At 40.3% G+C, this 22,110-nt stretch overlaps 2 protein-coding genes and 1 long non-coding RNA gene across 4 annotated transcripts; 1 reads left to right on the top strand and 2 right to left on the bottom strand.

Annotated features, from left to right (window-relative positions):
* Window positions 1-11: 11 nt before the first annotated feature.
* Window positions 12-21,791, top strand: LOC143115413 (uncharacterized). 2 transcript variants are annotated; one of them, XR_012985090.1, is made up of 4 exons: window positions 12-335; window positions 19,575-19,773; window positions 20,312-20,402; window positions 20,540-21,791. It is a non-coding gene; the product is annotated as an uncharacterized LOC143115413 (long non-coding RNA). The 2 variants fall into 2 exon arrangements; XR_012985089.1 differs by lacking the exon at window positions 12-335 and having other exon boundaries at window positions 19,350-19,773.
* On the bottom strand, window positions 1,927-7,492 carry pink1 (PTEN induced kinase 1). Its single transcript, XM_076277428.1, has 8 exons — window positions 7,006-7,492; window positions 6,582-6,848; window positions 6,380-6,480; window positions 6,071-6,253; window positions 5,527-5,690; window positions 5,276-5,403; window positions 4,918-5,148; window positions 1,927-4,000 (listed from the first exon to the last, which is right to left on the bottom strand). Exons 1-8 carry the CDS (start codon window positions 7,357-7,359, stop codon window positions 3,725-3,727), a joined length of 1,704 nt encoding a protein of 567 aa, XP_076133543.1. The 5' UTR covers window positions 7,360-7,492; the 3' UTR covers window positions 1,927-3,724.
* cdaa (cytidine deaminase a) lies at window positions 14,471-17,075 on the bottom strand. The gene is made up of 4 exons (XM_076276494.1): window positions 16,884-17,075; window positions 15,618-15,729; window positions 15,411-15,468; window positions 14,471-14,820 (listed from the first exon to the last, which is right to left on the bottom strand). Exons 1-4 carry the CDS (start codon window positions 17,062-17,064, stop codon window positions 14,692-14,694), a joined length of 480 nt encoding a protein of 159 aa, XP_076132609.1. The 5' UTR covers window positions 17,065-17,075; the 3' UTR covers window positions 14,471-14,691.
* Window positions 21,792-22,110: the final 319 nt, after the last annotated feature.

Here is a 22,110-nt window from a genome sequence, read left to right as displayed (position 1 = left end):
TGGGATAATAACCTAATATAAGATAAACCTTGCCTATACCATTTCAATTAGGCAGCACTAGGCAACACCACGAACGAGCTGTCATTAAGTTTTTGCGTTTGTAGCCTACAACTTTTATGACGTGACGTGTCTTGGGCATTTAGCTTTACCATCATGTCAACATAGTTGTAACGTTATGTGCAATGCTCATCTAGGCTATGGATTTAAGTGGTTTAATTTTAAAAAGGGCAGCAAAAGTGGGATAAAGTGCAACTGCTTCCCCAAAACAATTCCTCCATAACTGTGGATTTAATCGTTTGATATGTGGATCTTTCAGTGGACTAAACACATAAAAGGTAAGATTTTGTTATCACAAAGCTAGCTGGTTCGTTAAAATTTAATATGGCTAAGCATATTTACAGCCAACTTTGTACTTGCAGCAGTGAAACTGAGTTTGTTGTTAACAGTGTTGGTAACGTAAACGTTTCTTCAGTTAGGAGCAGGACTGTTTTTTTTTTTTTTTTGCATTCATTTTCATTGGCAAAAGCTGGCCTAATATGCATGAGAGAACCTAGATTTGAGGGAGCTGCAGCTGTTAGCATCAGCACGGTCATATTAACACAGCAGGGCACACTAGCCCAGTGATGGCTAGCCCAGTGATGAAGGATCGTGTAAAATCCCCATCCCCAGAAAGTTTCAAACCAAGCTTTTGCTGATGATGCATGATCACTGATCAAATTGCTATTTTCTGACACGATGCACACCATTCCCAGGTGCTCACCTGTCTGAATCTCAAGCTCTTTAGCCTAGCATCTTAATGCTGTTCACAGCACGGTGAATGACAAACGATGACAAAATGCTGTTCATGTTTATGAGTTCATAGCCTGGTTATTTATCGAAGGACTTACATGTCACGTTTTATATTTTATTATGATCACTCGCATTACCATGGGGTTACTTAATAGGTAGGCCTAATGCTACGGTTAGCTTAGAATGCCCACCATTACACTGAGATGTTAAAAAACGTTTAAACTTTTTTTATTCTCCTGCGACGATAGGCTAGGCTTGGCTAGGTAATTCGCTCATTAGCTCAGATCAGTGACTACCAGAGGAAACGCGGGGTAGAAAACTCAAACAAGTAATGTTAGATTAGCTGTGTTTTACATTTTCTCGTTGCAATGAGCTTCGCAGGAGCTCCATGCGCTTTTGTAGGCTACACGCAGTCTCAAAAACACTGTTCACTTTTCGAGTCACTGTACGAGGTCATTTATTTTATATAGCGATAATTTAGATACACTTATGGGGTGGGTGCAATTGCGTTTTCTAAAGAATCTCCCGTCTTGATTTTGTACAGAAATTGATATTAAGTGACACGTAAAAGGGCGGAAAAAAAGGTCACCATATAGCAGGCTAAGATATAAAGTCTGGACTTTAATTTAATATTGTTGTAATGGTAGGATAACTACATAGTTTACACAATAATTACGCTGTGTTATAAATATTGTATATCAATGCATTTATTGACTGTCAATTACCCAAAATCGTGGCTCTGTCTATCATTGTCTATGTCTGCATGGGAAAGTAAGAAACGAAATTTCAATTCTTTGTATGACCAGTGCATGTAAAGAAATTGACAATAAAAGCCGACTTGACTTGACCAGTAGCCTATTTAATGCATTCTAATCCATTGTCAATCATTTCCGGGAACTAGTTGAGGTTTACACAAACCACGTGACCAACGGAATTTTGAACACCCATTGTCGCAACTCTACCTTGCCTTTATAGACCTTGTCATAGGACCTTATTGTGCAGGTTTACTGAATTGTAGGCCTACTCATTTTGAAATCCGACATAACCATAATAACTGACTTTGTTAACATTATTTTATATAAATATTTACCTTCCAAAATTATTTTTCAATATTTAAAATAAAGGCAGAAAAAAACATAACACAAACATGTCTTTATTTTGTTCTTTTTATGAGCATTTATGTCCAAACATCCAAAGAGTTGTCAGGAAACATTGTCAGTGGAGAGGAAGTAGCTGGTATTGTTACACAAATCAGTGTATATGTCAGGTTAAAAAAAAAATTGACAAATGAAGGGACATGAAGCATGATAGTAGTGAGTAGTGATTTTTCTTGAAAAATCAACTTTAAATACAATAGAACAATATTTACAGTTATTTTTATAACTGAATTTATGAACATTCCAGACACAGTGATGACCTCATAAGAGGGAGTCCAGCAAAGTTGAGCATAGGGGAGAATGGGTTTTAACTGCATTTTCTTTTACACTGATAAGGCCAAAAATGTTCTCTATGACATACCAGTGGTTCATAAGCATGAGCCTGACTGGCAGGGACAAAGTAAAGACGAATAGGCTACAAAATTTAGGATACTATCTTAGGATAGTAGAATCAGTAAGCAAATGAATAGTCTGTCAGTAGCTAACATTAGTTAATAAGCAGATATATAAAGAGCAAATGTGTGGTAGCACATATACACTGATGGTTTTATAGTCAGGTCTCTAAAGAAAAGCATATATGCCCATGGTTGGCTGAACACAGACTAATGAGTTGCTTACTGATTCTACTTAGTTTAGGCTATATAATGGCCTATATGTGATGGCAAGTGACACAACTGGCATTTTCAAGCATTGCTACTTACCCATATCACATTTTAATATCAAAAATGGTTGCCAGTAAAGAAAAAAGGTATCGGGATATTTTTATGTCAGGCAGATAGTAGACTCTAGCATGACATACTGGAATGAAGTCATGTTTTTGGCCTCATCAGTGTAAAAAAACCTACTGTGTGATCCCTTATCCCATGTGTTTTAATTGACCAACTTTGCTGGACTCCCTCTTATGAGGTCATCATTGTGTCTGGAATGTTTCCTGGAATGTTCATAAATTCAGTTATAAAAATAGCTGTAAATATTGTTCTATTGTATTTAAAGTTGATTTTTCAAGAAAAATCACTACACACTACTATCTTGTTTCATGTCCCTTCATTTGTCAAAAATGTTTTTTAACCTGACATACGCACTTTAATAACGTTCAAATCAACTGAGTTGAAATTTGTACTACTTATCAAAATGATATAACACTGCAGCATCACAGTATTTAAAGGGACACCAGGCAAGCCTGATGCTTTTTCTCTACGAAACTCCCCATAGCGTCTGTACGTGTCGATATGTGTGCGAGCCCTCGCTCGGTCTGAAGCTCTTTTCCTTTTCTTTGCATCTTCCGTCAAGGGTTTTCGCTGCTTCTTCGCTGGCTCTGCCATTATACACACTTTTACAACAATCGCTAGCATTTCGTTAGCCTGCCTCTGTGCTGTGGATGCAGGATGTAAACTGATCCTGCTTCTCGCAGTGTCTGACACTTTGTGAGACTGGGTACGATACACTGAACTTGCAAGTGGGATATTCTTCCTACAGGCAGTAGGGGCGGGCGAGATAGTCTTCATTCGCCCTGTAATGAGTCATTTAACTATATACCGACTTACGAAGATGATTAATTAACACGAAAACGTTGCCTGGTGTACCTTTAATGTTTAAAGTTTTAGATTTGAGCTGTTGACACGGGAACATGCACAAACCTTACTAGTCTTGGCACAAGGGAAAAGTGCAAGGTGTTCATAAAGTGCAACCTAAACAAAAACAGGCAGAAAAATACAATTTTCTACTTGTGCTTATATCTACTACATGATGGATAAATCTTCAGCTCAAATGGGTCCTAATCACAGAGTGACGGCAGAGCTGAGCTGCTGTCCATACACGAGGAAGCCGATGGCCGTGCGCAGATCTTCCAGATCTATGTTGGAGAGGAAGCACCTCTGTAGGTCGGCCTCCACTGAGGTCCCACTCAGGCCACGGCCATTCAGCAGGACAAAGGCAGACTGGCACAGCAACCAGTCGGCTAGCTCACTTAGCTTGGCTCTGTCTAAGGTGGCCAGGGCGCGTCTGCCCCACAGGCTGAGGTGAAGCATGTTGGCTGCCACCCGGGCACTCGGACGCTAAACACACAAGAGAAAAATAGATGCAAAAATTAACTACCTTCCATTTTATAGGAGAGGTGGAAATGTGGAATGCTCATTTATCTATGAGGGAGCATCTTATCAAAATTCTCTGGAAGACTAGAGAACCAGTAATCAGATTAGAAGCAATTATATTTTGTGTTTGATGAGGCCTTGTAATGTTGTACTTGAAACTTCAAGAGCACATTTGCATTATGTACTGTGTGAAACCTTCCATCACTGTTAGCTGTGTGGGTCACCTGCCTTCACTGTTAGCTGTGTGGGATACCTGCCTTCAATGTTAGCTGTGTGGGATACATGCCTTCCTTCACTGTTAGCTGTGTGGGATACATGCCTTCCTTCACTGTTAGCTGTGTGGGATACATGCCTTCCTTCAATGTTAGCTGTGTGGGATACATGCCTTCCTTCACTGTTAGCTGTGTGGGATACCTGCCTTCACTGTTAGCTGTGTGGGACACCTGCCTTCCTTCACTGTTAGCTGTGTGGGATACATGCCTTCCTTCAATGTTAGCTGTGTGGGATACATGCCTTCCTTCACTGTTAGCTGTGTGGGACACCTGCCTTCACTGTTAGCTGTGTGGGACACCTGCCTTCACTGTTAGCTGTGTGGGACACTTGCCTTCACTGTTAGCTGTGTGGGATACATGCCTGCCTTCACTGTTAGCTGTGTGGGATACCTGCCTTCAATGTTAGCTGTGTGGGATACATGCCTTCCTTCACTGTTAGCTGTGTGGGATACATGCCTTCACTGTTAGCTGTGTGGGACACCTGCCTTCACTGTTAGCTGTGTGGGATACATGCCTTCCTTCACTGTTAGCTGTGTGGGACACCTGCCTTCACTGTTAGCTGTGTGGGATACATGCCTGCCTTCACTGTTAGCTGTGTGGGACACTTGCCTTTTTGGGGTTTCTGCGCAGGAGCAGGCGAACCACCAACTGCACGTCTGCTGGTGTGTTTGTAGGTAGTGTAGGAAGCTGTGTCTCTTGATAGCTGCGCCCTTCCAGGCCATGTGGACAATAGAATGGATTCGGCTCGCCGAAAATTTCATAGCAAATGGAACCAACTGCCCATGCATCTGCTTTGCTGTAGTCAATGACAACACCGGGTCCAGGAGTTGCCGTGGCCACCTACAATTGAAATATCACCTTTCTTAACACAAGCATGTTCTTACAGTTCAGATGACAGTTATGCAACACTGTCCTGAACACATTTGTGGGAAACTACAAGGAAAGAAACAACGTGGTTTAGTGTTACCTCTGGTGCCATCAGGCATGCGTTCCCACCTCTGCTCACCCAGCGGCTGTTATAGGGCAGCTGAAGACCACAGTTCTTATCTGCCAGGCAGCAGCCAAAGTCTGTGATCACAAGACGAGGGCAACCACCTGCAATATAAACATGATACAAGTAAACTCTCCACATCACATCCCCCAAAACAAAAGCCTTGGAATGGAATGTTTTTGGGTTGAAATGAAAGAAAAGGCTGAAGGCAGTATTATTGTGCTGACCTGAATCAAACTCCAAGAGAATGTTGTCTGATTTCAGATCTCTGTGGGCAATGCCCTGTCTACACAGGTGATCCACTCCTTCCAGCAGCTGCAAGGCCATGAGGGTGCCATCCTTTCTAGCTGGCGTGCAGACTTGTAGGTACTGACGTAGAGTGCATGGGTAACTAAAAAATATAAGGGGATACCACCATGAAGTTTACACATGACTGGAGTTGAAAGTGAGTGTTTACTCACTTTTATCAAGTAATACACTAGTTATGAAGACAAAATTAAACAATTTTCAATTGATTGTTATGGTCCAACTGGAAAATTGGTGACTGGTGGCATTAAGGAGCTGAGAGCAGCATGCTGATTTAGCTGTAGTCTCACCAAACAAAAAAGCTTGATTTTAACAAGGTGAGACAGGACAGGAGAAATGCAGCAAGCCCATTCATAATCACTTGTGCTTTGCCACTGTCATGATCAATATTTGACAGCCTGACAACCAACAGCTGCTTGTTAGAGGTAAACAGCATCACAATGTGTCATGGGAAAGAGTGCTTACTTTTTCATGACCAGGAATAGAGTACGGTTGTTCCCCATGCCCATGGGGTTGAGCCTGGTGGGCAGCACATCTGGGTACTCCTCCTCAGCCCCAGGCAGCAGCGGCACATCTGCTGTGAATGCTCTGTACACTCTGATCACATTGGGGTGTGCAGGAACAGTCTTTGGCACCCACCCAAAATGCCTGCATGGAAAAGCAAACAAAGCTGATCAATAACTAAACACATCAAGGGGGGCTGGTAGATTTTTGTGGAATTATATTATATTATATTTATTATATATTATATTTATATTATATTATAACGCCAACCCATTGAGACTGAGCTCTCCCTCCTGCTTGAGAGCATGGGGAGTTGCAGGGACCAGCTCTTGAGACATGGAGTTCAGGATAGCCTCACTGGAGGAGCCGGCCTGCAAGGGAAAGACAATTATTTAAAATGACGATAAATGAGAGAAAAATGGAAAAATTAGATACTTGGGCAAGGGTCTTTCAAAGAATGATGTAGGCCTACCCCCATGTTCCACATCATTTTCACGGCAAGAGGGTATATTGTTGGGTAGGGAAACTGAGGAGATGCAGACTGTTCATTGGAGTTAGACTTCAATTCCACCAAGGAGCATTTCTCACTTTCTCTGGGGACTGCGAATGGTGCTGCTGCCTCATAAACAGCAGCATTACACCCTTTGCCAATTTGCTTCCCGATAACATAATCTTCCAGTTTATACCCAGACACAAAAGACTTCAGTGGCGTCTCAAACTTCTTCTTCTTGAACAATGCCTGAATAAGATGATGATAACTTAAATCAATATAAAGGATTGGCTCATTTTATAGTCTGTACAGAATAAAATTGCCCACCACATACAGTGCTTTTATTGTGTTTTTATTATATAAGTTAGCCTAGCCACATTTTTCCAAGGCCAACCAACCAACCCACCTGTATTTGTTGACATGCTGCGACACTCTTCCTGTCATCCTCAAACTGCTGTTCGATCAATCCAAGACCGACACCGAAAGCTAAAAACACAACCCTGTTTCTGGGTGAGCCCCCAACTAACCTTCTGAAACCACCGGACTGCAACTGCGCTGCTAAACCACTCAAAGACATACGATAATATCGGTAGCGAGCAGGCAGAAAAGTCTGAGGCTGAACGGTGCGGGACGGTTGGCCGACCCGCAGGCGCTCACCTCGGAACTTCGCCGCAAGTCGGGCAGCTGGTTTCAGAAGCCCTAGCTGGAAGACCGACCGTCCCAGTTCCATGCCCCGACTAACAGCATGTTTAACCGACATGTTTTTCCACTAAATAGTAAAATAATCGATATTTAAAGAAAAAATAGTCGTTTTTACTCGGGCTATGCTCTACATAGCATTCCTTGTCCTGCTTCTCAATCAAGACAAGGGCACTGTTTACGTGAAATAGGCCTACCGTGGACACTAGTAACGTCACACGTCAAACCCAATTTTAGCTCTGTCAAAATAAAGGTCACTGAATTAGATAGAATAGGTGAACATAGAGTTGCAAACAATTAAGCGTTGATGTCTCTATTTATAGGCTGCAGGGAATTATATTAGCAAACATGTAGCCCTTTTTTCAATCCTTCCCAACACACATATAAACATGGGCGTAGATTTAGGGTGGGACGCTATAGTCCTAATCAAAATTTTAAGATGACAAAATTGTCCCCACCAATATTTTAGCGAACTTATTTGTGCTGCTGATCCTTCCGACAGCCATGCACTACAGTACAAGAAACGTCATTGATTGGCTGAAAAGCAGTGAGGTCGCAAAAACAATGACTTCAGACTTGACTTACGACTCCACTCAAAAGATTTCAGACTTGACTCGGACTCGAGCTTCGAGACTCCTGAACAAGCTGTATTTCATGCAATTATTGCTTTTTTAAAATCTAAATGTATTCATGTATTACTATTTTATTTTATTGCTACATACAGAATACTTTGGAAAACGTATAACGAGCGGCATGGCCCCTTTGCCATAATGTGCAACGTAACGCATGTGCGCACACTCACAGATATACCGGTACTGTATAAAAACATGCATTGACCATGGCGACAAGAAATCCTCCCGGAGTTGTGCCTTTTATTATTATTTTCGGTTACAATAACTTCATGCACAGAGGAAATAAGCGAACAGCGACATGCAAGGTGTGTGGCACCAGGATAAATTAAGCCTATTCAACAACGTTCATGAGGCATCTCCAAACGCACCCAGGTAGGTCAGTCACTTACCTAGCGTTCATGTGCTTCGGAAAAACCTTTCTCCGAGTGAAAACATCATCATTCCGCGTCATTCACGTCACTTAATGTGTGAGTCAGAGGCAAGGGGGCAGGCGAATTCCCGGAAGTAGAAGAATCGACGTAGGCTGGAGGGACCACCTCTCTGCTAACTCCCATAGAAGTCCATTCATTGTAAGATTTTTTTGAAATACCATAACTTCATATAACATATATCCTGTGCCGATATTGTAGCTTCTGTGTAATCCACATAAACACTACAAAGGCAAAACAGACTCCACTAGCTCGTCCGTAACGTTGGTTACCCGTAAGAAGAACGGTTAGCTTGTTCGGTTGGAGGGAAGCTAGCTTTGACGTAATCTCTCTTTCGCGCCGTAGGGAGATAACCGTATTGTTTGGATAAGAAGCTCAGTCCACCTTGTCTATGACGGTAACTCATAAGCAAAACCTAGCATACACGACCGTATGTTAAGGTAAAGCATTACACAGAGGGAACCTAATAATAATAAAAAAGTAAACCTAATTTTTAAAAAAAGGGCACTAATCATTTCAGAGGTTTTCGATGGATTGACCGTAGGTCGGAAAAGTGGAAAAAAGATTAGCTTCAAGGCTAAAACTTTGTTTTGTTTTAGCATGACTGTTTTTGAAGATGATCATGTAGGCTATGGTAGCTTCAACATTAACTCGACTTGGTGAGGATGATATTAATAATAATACATAAATAAATGTTTAACTTTGATGACTTTGAAGGCGAAGGAAGTGTAAGAAGAATTTCTGTGTATCTATCATATGAGTTACAAGATTCAGTTCGATGGCTAACGTCACGAAGTTAAGTGTGAGTCTGCGCAGTACTGGGGGGACCAACTGAAAAATCGTTCTATTTGACTCAGTGCCCTCCCATTGAAAACGACGGAGTCTGTTCGTCCATTTCTTTTACTGTCTATGGTCAGAGGTCGGAAACTGGGGCTAGATTTTGCTAACAGAGTTGCCCAGTTAGGGGCTCGTCATCACTTTTGTCGTCACGTTGTAGTTCGTTTGTAGTCCATGTGGCCTTTCATGTCCAACAGTTTTGATGTGAACTTGGGAATTTGCCCTTTTTATCACTTGAAAAGCTGCATATCTTTCTTTCACGAGCATCTTACACTATATTTTAGGCAAATACAGTTGTTTGTTTAGGATTAGTAAGTGTATGTTTTAACCTTTGTTGTGGCATCCGTGTTTGTCACACATTCGATGGCAAAGCACTTGAACACTTGCTGTCGGAAAAACAAAAGGCTTGTTTGACTTCGGCTGACCTAGCGTTCATGGGCTTCGTAAAAACCTTTCTCCGAGTGAAAACATCATCATTCCGCGTCATTCACGTCACCTAATGTGTGAGTCAGAGGTCGGAAACTGGGGCTAGATTTTGCTAACAGAGTTGCCCAGTTAGGGGCTCGTCATCACTTTTGTCGTCACGTTGTAGTTCGTTTGTAGTCCATGTGGCCTTTCATGTCCAATAGTTTTAATGTGAACTTGGGAATTTGCCGTTTTTGTCACTTGAAAGCTGCATATCTTTCTTTCACGAGCATCTTACACTATATTTTAAGCAAATACAGTTGTTTGTTTAGGATTAGTGAGTGTATGTTTTAACCTTTGTTGTGGCATCCGTGTTTGTCACACATTCCGATGGCAAAGCACATGAACACTTGCTGTCGGAAAAACAAAAGGCTTGTTTGACTTCGGCTGACCTAGCGTTCATGGGCTTCGTAAAAACCTTTCTCCGAGTGAAAACATCATCATTCCGCGTCATTCACGTCACCTAATGTGTGAGTCAGAGGTCGGAAACTGGGGCTAGATTTTGCTAACAGAGTTGCCCAGTTAGGGGCTCGTCATCACTTTTGTCGTCACGTTGTAGTTCGTTTGTAGTCCATGTGGCCTTTCATGTCCAATAGTTTTAATGTGAACTTGGGAATTTGCCGTTTTTGTCACTTGAAAGCTGCATATCTTTCTTTCACGAGCATCTTACACTATATTTTAAGCAAATACAGTTGTTTGTTTAGGATTAGTGAGTGTATGTTTTAACCTTTGTTGTGGCATCCGTGTTTGTCACACATTCCGATGGCAAAGCACATGAACACTTGCTGTCGGAAAAACAAAGTAGCCATGGGGGCGGTCCTTGTCATTCCGAGGTGCTCTGAATGCACCCTGAGTCTGACTTGGTCTGGCTTACTACGTAAACGTGATCTTCAGAGCCTAGCCGGGAGGAGCTACAACAGAGGGCAGCTCATCCCGGACAGAAAGGCTACAGTCTGCCTGACGTGACTCGCGGGAGACATCGCGGGAGATATCGCGGAATGTTGTTTGCAATAAACACAGCAGAACTTTCATTCTTACTCATTAAAATGAGCATGATGACTGACGAAATAAATTCTTATGATGTAGTTTAAATAAACCACTGTTGTCATACAGTTAACAGGCCTGCATTGTAGCACATAAATTCAATATCAAGTGTTTCCCCTATATGTGTGTCTATCTATTTAGCCAACAGCAGAAAATAACAGAATATCCAAACGTTTTCAGTAGGCTAGCCTACCATTGTTGCAGAAATCACGTATAAGAAGGTATCCCTTCGATTTCTGTTTATTTTCGCATATTCCAACATAAGGAAGCAGCATGAGCCTCTAGTCATAATCGTCATGAGGACATTCCTCCCAAATGGCCCGATCACGTCTTTGAACTGACGTCATGAGGGCGTGTTTCAGCTCGTGCAGCTCGTGGAAGGCAACTGCAAGATCTGTCTGCAGGCTAAGACTCCCGCGATATTTTAAGGCCATGTGACATGGTGTCACGGTGGTAAGTCCCTCCCCGGCTGACAGAAGTCGGACAGAATTTCTAACCAGTATGCATTGTGTTCAACCCAGCATGCATCACATCAAGTCAGATCTGCACAGATCTGCCGCAAGTCGAACTCCCCTAAAGTAGCCATGGGGGCGGTCCTTGTCATTCCGAGGTGCTCTGAATGCACCATCAATGCACCATTAGGCCTAGCATATATCGTCACAGGTGACAAGCTAACCATCGCCGTGTTGTGCTAATTCTGGGAACAGGCAGGGATGGACAAAAATACATCAGAATGTATTTCAAAATAAAATACCTAATAGGCCTTCCCTCATTTTTAATGTAGCCTATCAAAATAAAATACTGTATTTTTGTATTTAGAAAATACTCAAAATACTTTTTTCAAGGAAGTATGGAAGCACTGCAAAAACGCTTTTTTATCCCAAACATTTAGCCTATTAAAACTATATAGTAAAAAACAATACAATTTGGCCCATGTCATACTAAATAGTATACCGTATGCAAGTTCATGTAGTGTGATCAGAATGAAAAATAATTCAAGAATTTACATTTACATTTAGCTGATGCTTATCCCATACGACCTACTGGTTAGCGCTTCGGACTTGTAACCGGAGGGTTGTCGGTTCGAACGCCGACCAGTAGGCACGGCTGAAGTGCCCTTGAGCAAGGCACCTAACCCCTCACTGCTCCCCGAGCGCTGCTGTTGTTGCTGGCAGCTCACTGCGCCAGGATAAGTGTGTGTTCACTGTGTGCTGAGTATGTTTCACTAATTCACGGATTGGGATAAATGCAGAGATTAAATTTTCGGGATCAAAAGAGTATACTTATACTTAACCACATTAATCAATAGGCCAAAATCATAATTATGTTTCTGTGCCGAATTTCGTAATTCAAGTCCAGTGCAGAACTGAATAAGAAAATCATAAGGCTATGTGTCTTGAAGTTCCAGTATGTGAGAAACTTGACATGCCTTAATATCTCCAACCTCCAGTATGCAGCTAATAAGGAAATAGAATTGTTATTTAATTAAACAAGGTGAACTTCTCCCCACTGTGGAATGCAGATAAGTATGCTACAAGGAAGGGAATTCAAACACACTCAACACTTTACCATCTATTGATGTCATTGTGGTTCATTGAGATATCTGACATTTCTGTCCTTATGTGAAGTTGCACAGGTAAACGTGCTCATCTTTACCTGCGTACGACTTCACACCAGTGCTTCAGGGCAGCCGTGGCCTACTGGTTAGCGCTTGGGACTTGTAACCTGGGTTGCCGGTTCAGCAATAGCCGTCACTGAAAAGCTGGGAGTGTCGTTGAACACAGCTGTTCTCACATTAACTGATTGCGGTAAACATAAACCATTGTTGCCTAATTATCAATTATTCATTACACCTGTGTGTAGGATCTACCATTTTAGTGTTTTTCACATATAGTATTTTGCAGTATTTTTAAAATGCAAAAATACACACCAAGTATTTTGATGCTAAATACAGAGCCATTTCCTTCAACTCAATAAAATACAAATGACAAAATACTATTTTGTATTTGAAATACACATTACATGTTTCAGAAATACTACCCATCCATGAGAACAGGCAGATTACATCCTTATGGTTGGCCATATGATGACATACTTACGTTAATCTTAGGTTAAGCCTAAAGTTACAGAATTTCTATCACAATTGACCAGACTTCGACCTTTGGTCTGCTTTTAACAAAATTCTGGCTATGATTGTTCCTTGTATTGCATCATGAGACATCACTGCGCCTATTGCATTCTACTGTTGTTAGCCTGCTCAGTCATTATGTTATACCACATCGCCCTCCATTAGAAGTGCAATGAGCTGCATTGAGCATAATAAACTGCATTTAGAATTCCAAATCCATATTTCTAGATATTTTGGTAAAAGTAACTTAAAAGTAGGCTAATACAATAGTAGTGTAATGCCTTACAATTCAGATACAGTAATATTATAATGTAACAAATTACTTTGAAATGACAGTAATGAGTAATACATAATACATTACGATTTTGAAGTAACTTTCCCAACACTGATGATAACCACTTTCTATGTGTGTATGCGTGTGTGTGGTGTGTGTGTGTGTGGAGGGTCAATCAAATTCCATGATTGCCACTGATGTGAATGATCTCACAAATCACACAAACCAAATCAAATTTAAAAAAATCGAGTTGAAGGCCATTGCCAAACATTCTGCAATAAGTTTCAATTCAGGGTTAACTTAAAATATGACGGATAAGCCTAAACTGATACACTAATGCCCACAAATAATTATAGATTTATTTTAGATTGTTTTGATATCATTTTGACTAAATTGCCTATGGGTTTTCCGAGTTTGGGTTACTGAGCAATTACCAATTTACCAAAGTAATTTTTTCATTGGATGGATTTAGGATAAACTAAATCCTATAAACACCAAGGTTTTAGGGGGAACTAATCTCATAACATCAAAATATTTAGTGTAGGAGTCATTCATTTGTAGCCTGCTGACACCAAATTAAAGAGAATTGGTCTAGACACAGTTCACTTTTGATTTCCAAGGGGCCCAACTAGTGATGACGTTAAACTTAAAGGAGAATTCCGGTGTGATATTGACCTAAAGTGTGATGAAACATGATACCGAGTGTGAACGTATGTCTCATAGCCCATCTCGGTGGAAATGTATGGATTCCAGTTTCTTCCAGTAGCAGCAACTGGAATCCATGCATTTCCACTGAATTATATTTGGAATCTGATCCCTTATCATACCTGTTCATTCTTACTCGTCGCTCGACTTATCGTGACTAAATTCAAGATGGCTGCAAACGCTAAACTACGTGAAGATACTGTCTGTATAAATCGTCTTGTAAGTAAACTACCAGTGCTTTTTCAAAGTTCTCAATGTCTCAATTTAAATGTCAGGGCCTTCGGTAATCTACCAATGAAGTGTGGAGATACATTGAGCCTCGTAAATGGTGTAAAACAGTGATTTATTTGCATGGCTAGCCTGATGCCGAAGCACCACCATTGAAAAAGCTGTTGGTAGCATCGGCTAACTAGCGCCAGATTTTGGAGTGCAGGGGACAAGCCGAGATGGGCTATGAGACATACGTTCACACTCGGTATCATGTTTCAACACACTTTAGGTCAATATCACACCGGAATTTTCCTTTAAGTTGGTATATTAAACACCAAATCCTTTTGAAGTACAGTGAACACATCTTTGTTGTAAATGAAGGTTTTTAATGCAGTTACTAAATTTCAAAGAGAATATATGTGTCATTTGATACTGACACCATCAGCGCATTCAGTGACTGTGTTGTGAGAGCTGTACCTGTGTCTGTCATCTAAAGCTGTCTCATACAGAATAAACAGTTGGTTCCTGGGTTTTTGGTGATTCAGAAATTGGCTTGAATGGGAGGGTCCTCATCAGATCTGCCAGAGCAAATTCAAATATGCTCTCAGACTTGCCCATAATCAAAGGCAAGTTCAAAATAAAGTCCATATATCTGCAATTCTGAATAATTTCAAGAGGCTTCACACTTTTTCCCTTTCAGGTCAGAAGGCCCAAATGACACAGGAAGGAGCTCTTCAACACTTATTTGACAGTAGGATCCATCAGGCTTTGTCATGTAGACGTCCCAATGGGCACCAAACTGAAACACAAAAGTGTATCAGCTGAATTGGTTTTGCTCTACGTCAGTGGAATCATTTAGGAGTAAATTAAGTGAAGTAGAGTCACTCAAAATATTAACAATTAGTTCACTAGTTCGCCCTTCGATATGATTGCTTCAGCTAGACTAGAATGTATGGGAGAAGTCCGTGTTTGGCAAGGTAGCTGTCCGTGGTCCTGGAGTGCCTGGAGCGGAGATCGCGATAGAGTGATGACCGCTTGCACCCCCCTGTGTAAGGAGGATGAGTAACACGGCAATTGGTGAAATGGAGGAGTAGGGGGAGGAGGGGGGATGATTTTGCGAACGTCGGAGTGTGTGACGTATGGAAAAGGAGGTCGGCTTAAATACCCTGCGGCGGCAGTGGGTGAGTTAATTGCTGTCAATCATCCCGAAGGCTCCTCCCGAACTTTGTTTAGAAAACATCATTTATTGAGCAAACAGAAATGTTTGTTTAAAGATGTGGTGCTCATTGTGGTAATAAATACTATAGGGTTAGTCTGAGAGTTGCATGAGTAAATATATGTTAAAACCCTGAAACAAACCAGTGGCTGAAGACACATTACAGTACTGACCTCTCTCATGAACTGCCTGCACCCTCCGCATGGTGAAATTACTTGTTCATTGTGATCACTGTAAAGACAATTTATTACTTATTTCAACAATTTAGAAACAGTGTTTTTTGACAATGTCACATTTTGGGAATTCCACTCCATCTGTCGTGCATTGCCACATTGTGACCTATTGATTTTGTAACTGTGTGAATCTCAGACTTGTATCACCTGGCAATTGCAATGGCCGTGAAATCTCTATACCCCTCTGAGACGGCCTTTGAGATGGCAGTCTTTTCGGCACAAATTCCTAGGGTGTAACACGCATTCTCCACATTGCAACCTGAATACAAATGAGAATTTCCATTTTAGTAAGTTAAATTAGGTTGTAAAAATCGGTTAGCTCATCTTGGTGTCATAAAAAAACAATGGACTCTTGTATCCATACACAATATGAGAGTGTAAGAGACTTCTTTGTTGTCATTTTGTGAAATGTGTATTGAGGTCAAAAAGGTATAAATGTCAGAATGACAGAAACATCTTTGTATACAGACACACAATGGGCCCTCTCTTCGTCACTAGTTGAATCGTTGTATCATTTGCATTAATTAGACCTTATATTGCCGTCAATACTGACATTCAGTCAAACAGTCTTAAACAATCATAAACTAAAACTCATAAATGAACCTTTGTCCTTGTTCCCAAAACAAGTTTGTCCATTTTCCTGTGGGAGGTTGTGTTGGAAAGTCACCCTGTATTCCCTTCATCATTGGGAATAATTTGTTCCTTAATAGATTTGAACATAAGAAGCAACACTGAGTGCTGTGACTGTTCAGTGACTCATGATGTGATCTCATTTACATGTGAATTCTCCACACCCTCTTACACCAATACACAGAACCATGTTGAAAATCCAGCACTACTCTAAGACGACTTTCATTTGAAATCACAGAACTTCAACATATCGTTAGATTAAAATATTCAAATAATCTGTTTTGAGTGAATGTTAATTCTCACATTAAATCTGTAGATTGCAAAAATGTAATCAGTTCACAAACAGAATATATAACTGATGACCCAGCTATAAACAGGTTTTATTGGATGATTTCCCTCTAAATGTACAGTAGTCTTTAGCATTACATTACATTACATTTAGCAGACACTTCTTGACCAAAGTGACTTACATATGTCAGCTATATTACAAGGGATCACATTGTCCCCGGAGCAACTTGGGGTTAAGTGCCTTGCTCAAGGGCACAACAGTGGAAGCCGGGAATTGAACCGACAACATTCAGGCTACTGCACGCTAGTCCAGCTCCTTAACCACTACACTACCACCACCCGTGCATGGAGCCTAGAAGACTTTTGGTATTTCATAAAAAGTTAGTATAAATTGCTTTTGGTATTTCATACAAAAGTGTAACTACTGGTTTTCTCGTACAGTTTTCACAGGAGCCCTGTAATCAAATAAAAGCAAACCAATATTCACCATCTCACCTGTAAAGATCTTTCCATTTGGAGTTAAAACTGCTGCTCCCACTCTGAACTTGCTGTACGGACAGTACGCAAAATCTTTAGCTTCCTGTGATTTGGAAATAAGCTCCCCAATGATGTTGTCATCTACATCAACCACTGACTTTGTCCCATCGACCTTCTCTTTGCCATTCAGGTTTTCCATATCAACACTCTGTGACAGAATACCACTATGCATCACAAACTTGTGTTAAAGAGCCTCTGACTGCCAGGGCCCTACATCAACATTTGAATAGAGGGCGGACCCAAATGAGTAAATGCATTAGTGCTGCCGCGATTAGTCGACTTAGTCGACCTAATCGACCATGAAAATTAGTCGACGGCAATTTTTTTAGTCGAAGAGTCGTTTTACTATTGACCGCCTATTTATTTTTGGTCTCACACGGCTGTAATGTTATATTAACTCTATGTTATTAACTCTTGAAAAGTACAATGACTGTCTTTGGATGTTAAACAGGCTACTAAGACGTTGGCATGTTTTAAACCCCACTATGCACGCAAGTGTTAACGCCAGCAGCAAAGCTGCGTGCCTGCCTGCTTTCAGCGCAATTAATTATTAGGCAGAGCTAAGTGGGGGGAGCTAAGCTAGTTACGCTAGTCCAGACTCTGACTAATATAGTAGCCTATTGTGGAAATTGAAATAAATGAAGTGAAGTGTCTCACGTTGACAACGCAACGGCGTGTCATTACTGTAATTCATTCATACAAAAAAACGTTAAACCGAACATGCCGCCGCCCGTGATATCAACAATCAAGGTGCGCGTCATTTCCCATGGTCAATAAGTCACGACGCATATTTTGTTAGCGTTCAAGCCAACTGATAAAGTGAAGTAACCTATGTGGTAAGACGCGCAAAGTGCCTGTAGCCTACTTGTTTTGAACATGCTGATGTTAGGCTCATTTGCAAAGTCCTCAACTCCTGTCGCCTTTCAAAGTCCAGCGTTTCTCAAACTATGGGCCGCGCGGACCAGCACCGGCCGTAACGTGGACATTGCTGGTCCGGAGCCGCGGAGTGAAATTATTCCCGGGGCTTCGTCTGATAATTTGCTGCGCAATTGATCAAGGAACCGCGGACCGACAGAAAAAGAAAACAAACTTTTCTGCAATCAGTATGAATTACTTGCTAATTTGGTGTCATCAAACATAGAGGCACAATTAAATGGTGGTATGAGCGTTCATTCAATGCGCGAGAGAAACTGAAACCACTCGATAACGTTGGTAGCAAATCTCCAATTCAACCTATTGGAAAGCTATTTCATTATGAAACTACATTTAATAGAACAATGTGGATTTATGCAACTTCCATAAAAACAGAGCACAGACTATAATACACTATCTAGAGTATTGTATAGTCAAATTTGAATAACGTGGCCAAAAGCTTGTGGCATAATTAAATATGTCTTTCCATTTGCCTACCAGTATATGATGCTTGCATGAGGGAAACATCCCAAAACGATGACACCCATATAATTGCTGTTGTTTTGAGAAGTATTTATCATGCAACCATGCAAAAGCAATGGCACTATTCTAATTATATTTTACATTAGTAAAGCAGTCCTCTGATGTGCATGTTTTCAAACTTTTTGTGAACAATGTTAGCACTTTAAACACTGGCTGCTTTGAAGTGCATGTATAACAATATAGCATAACAATAATAATTGTGATGTGATATAATGATAATTTGATGGGGGGTGGGTTCATGTGGGCCCTATGACCCCAAAGTATGCCATGACCGGGTCTCAGGTCAAAGAAGTTGTCTATGTCGATGGCAACACTGGCATACAAATAAAGTCTATCAAAGGTCTGACATTACTGTAGATCTGAAGGTAGCATTTTAAATGGGTGTTTTTTTTTTTAATACATAATGTTTTTGAACAGTTTACTTACAGTAATACAGCTTCTAACAAAAGTAGGGTGATATATATTTTACGTTTTCCCTTTAGTTGAGTTCAAAATAAAACGTACACAACAAAATAACAAACACTTGATTTAAAAAAAAATAGTCGTTTAGATTAGTCGACTAATCGAAAAATTAGTCGAAATATTAGTCGTTAGAAAATTAGTCGTTAGTGGCAGCACTAAACTTGAGCAATGCCGAGTTTGCAAAATACATTTGTTTAGAGACTCAGAATGCAGGCCAAGGTACATGTAAAAAGGAAAGAAATAGGACGCATGTTTTGTGAGTGATTAGGTCAGGTCATAACTCGGACAATGTTGGGCAAAAGCCACATTTACGCTAGGTTTAGAAACGTGTTTATTTATTCTGTCAGTAATGGAGTACCACTATTTTCTCAATAATGTCATCGCCAGCGCTGAATATGCATGGTGGTGGTGGTGGCATTTCTCAAACTCAACAGCAGTGCAAGATCTGGACAGGCTGATGCTACGCACCTGTTAAGCAGATATTGGTTGAACATTTTAATTGTTCCATGGTGTTGAAATTCGAAATGTTTTCCCTTCAAGGGGACAGTCAGACCAACAAGCAGGGCTGTGTAGCTATTGTTGGTAGATTGTAAGATAATGTGTCAAATGTCAATTAAATGAAGTGTCAAAATCGTTTGATTAACTAGTACCATTTGTGTATGTATTAAATAAGTATATTTCATAAATGTATACTTTATATTTATATTATAAATGTGTTTCTATCCTCTTTAGTTACAGGTATTGAGAAATGTCCTTGCTTGATGACTGGATCAGGAAATGCCTGTGATGCTTGGGTATTCAGGCAAGCTACAGGTCAAAGATGCGTAACCTTGGATGTCCAGTGACCGCCGTTCTCCAGAAGAAGGTCATAAGTTCCAGAAGAAGGTTTAAAGGACATAAAATGACCAAACATTTGAGGATTTTGCAAGGTGTAAGTTTGTATTACTATTATTGTTTACTTCTCTTACATATTACATACAATGATCACATTGGATCTGTTTCTGCTATTTGCAACTGCCATCACTTATAGTCACCCTACTCACACACTGCTCTTATGTTCCTTATTACAACATAGCGACAGATAGAGGCATTATAATTTTGTGTCTAACTATAACTGGACTCCTCGGGGTTGATACGACTACATGAGTCGTCATACATTTACCCACTCACTCATTTTCCCGTTGCTCACATTGTTCCTTCCCCAACTGGTACACTCACTTATTAGCCTGATGTCGTTATACTCAATTCCTGTCAGAATTTAAGTCTGGTGCTGCTTCGTTGGGACGTGATTATGGGGTGTGTTTCAACCAATACAGGGGAAAGAAATGCTTGCCAAATGCCTGTTATCTGTTGCAAAGCACTCTGAACTGAATCTTCCGTATTAAAAGTGCTTTATAAATAGAGGTTATTATTATTTAGAGTATTGATTGTATTTTCACAAAATAATTAATATCCCTGTATCTGAACAGACAGAGACTGTACATCTGAGGAGGGAGGCAGCCATCAAGACCCCGTGCCTTTATTTTGGTGAAGATGATGATTCTCTCATGTATGTACATGGTAAGTAACACTAACCAAGGGCATGTTGAAATTGCAATAAAAATTGCATTTTTATGCCAATTTTTAAGCCAAAAACCTTTAAGCCAGCTCCCAGCTCTCAAGCGTCAACCTAAAGCAGCTTTTTAAATTTTGTACAGGATATCCATGGCAAGGAGGTGTCAAGAGAAAACCACCCCTTGGAACATGAGGACATCGGCATCGTTGTGGATGGAGGCATCATTTTGGAGGAACCTCGGTCTGTTGCACAAGGCTGTGCAGTGAAGCCAGAGACTTTCTAATGAGGAGACACAGCACTCAAAAAATCTTCCAATCATGTGTTGTGAACTCGGTGCTGGAGTAAGGTTGGTGTCGTGAAGCCTTGCGCACGCGCATTTCTGCCAAATAGGATGCCCGATGAGTGCCAAAAAAGCATTGCATTATGGCTGCCGAGTGCAGGGACTTGCCTAAAAGGACTTTGGTGAAGCTAGGGGTCATATACACATTGAATCAATGTTGAACTATTACTATTACTATTATTACTACTATTACAAATTCATGCAAAAAGTTGTCATTCAGATGGATGGTGATAAGCTCCTGCCCAAGGTTCTCAGTCTTAAGAACCAAATCATTAGATGGGCAAGTGGGCCTCTTCTTTCTCTTCCCTGCTGTCTCTCTCTTTCTCTCTCTGTCTTTATCGTTCGTCCTCTCTCTCTCGGCACACTTTTACACACACACACACACACACACAGTCATGATTGACTTGATTTGAAAGATTCAATAAATGGTTGTGAACCTTTCTTTCTTTCTCACTGTCTTTCTCTCATTCTTTCTTTCTCACTTTCTTTCTCTCATTCTATCTCGGCACATTTACTTACAAATGCACGCACGCACACACACACACACAGTCACTCACTGGTAAGGTGTTTGGCTTTGGTCAAAGGTTCACAACCATTTATTGAATCTTTCTTTCTCTCTTTTGGTGCACACACTCTCTCTCTTTGGCACTACTGCTTTTGCTTTGGTTTGAGAGCGTGAAAATTATTATTTTTTAAAGCAAAGGGTCCCAATGTGTGTTCATATGTGTGTTTCTGTGTTGAACATTTGTTTTAATAAAGACAGTTATACCATTTCTGTTTGAGATTTAAGTTAATACTATTTAACCTGAATTTGAAGTTTAACTTAATTTTTACCAATGAAATTATATACAAATATTAAGCAAATTCAACTAAATCTATATGGCTGGATGTAGCTAAATTAAATTGAGTGCAAATGGTTACCTAAAAAAAATTAAGTAATTCTTGCATTAGAGAATATTAAGCAAATTCAACTAAATCTATATGGCTGGATGTAGCTAAATTAAATTGAGTGCAAATGGTTACCTAAAAAAAATTAAGTAATTCTTGCATTAGAGAATATTAAGCAAATGCAACTAAATCTATATGGCTGGATGTAGCTAAATTAAATTGTGTGCAAATGGTTACCTAATACTAATTTTTACTCAAAATATTTGATTGGAGTTTGCTTGGCTTGATTTAGTTGTAACTACTCAATTTAGTTTAGCTTTAATTGCAAGAAAATATTAAGCAAATTCAACTAAATCTATATGGCTGGATGTAGCTAAATTAAATTGAGTGCAAATGGTTACCTAAATAAAATTAAGTAATTCTTGCATGTCATTTTTTTCAGTGAACAAAACAATGCAACGGAACAGGATTTGCCGCTTTCTCAA

The sequence above is a fragment of the Alosa pseudoharengus genome, unplaced genomic scaffold, assembly GCF_046254945.1.
Source record: "Alosa pseudoharengus isolate Yale_2024_CS ecotype anadromous, Long Island Sound unplaced genomic scaffold, YU_APseudo_1.1 YU_APseudo_1.1_scf_9, whole genome shotgun sequence".
In the NCBI taxonomy this organism is placed as follows: domain Eukaryota; kingdom Metazoa; phylum Chordata; class Actinopteri; order Clupeiformes; family Clupeidae; genus Alosa; species Alosa pseudoharengus.
Note: the sequence above shows the minus strand (reverse complement) of the source record. Positions and strands in the feature narration are given on the sequence as shown.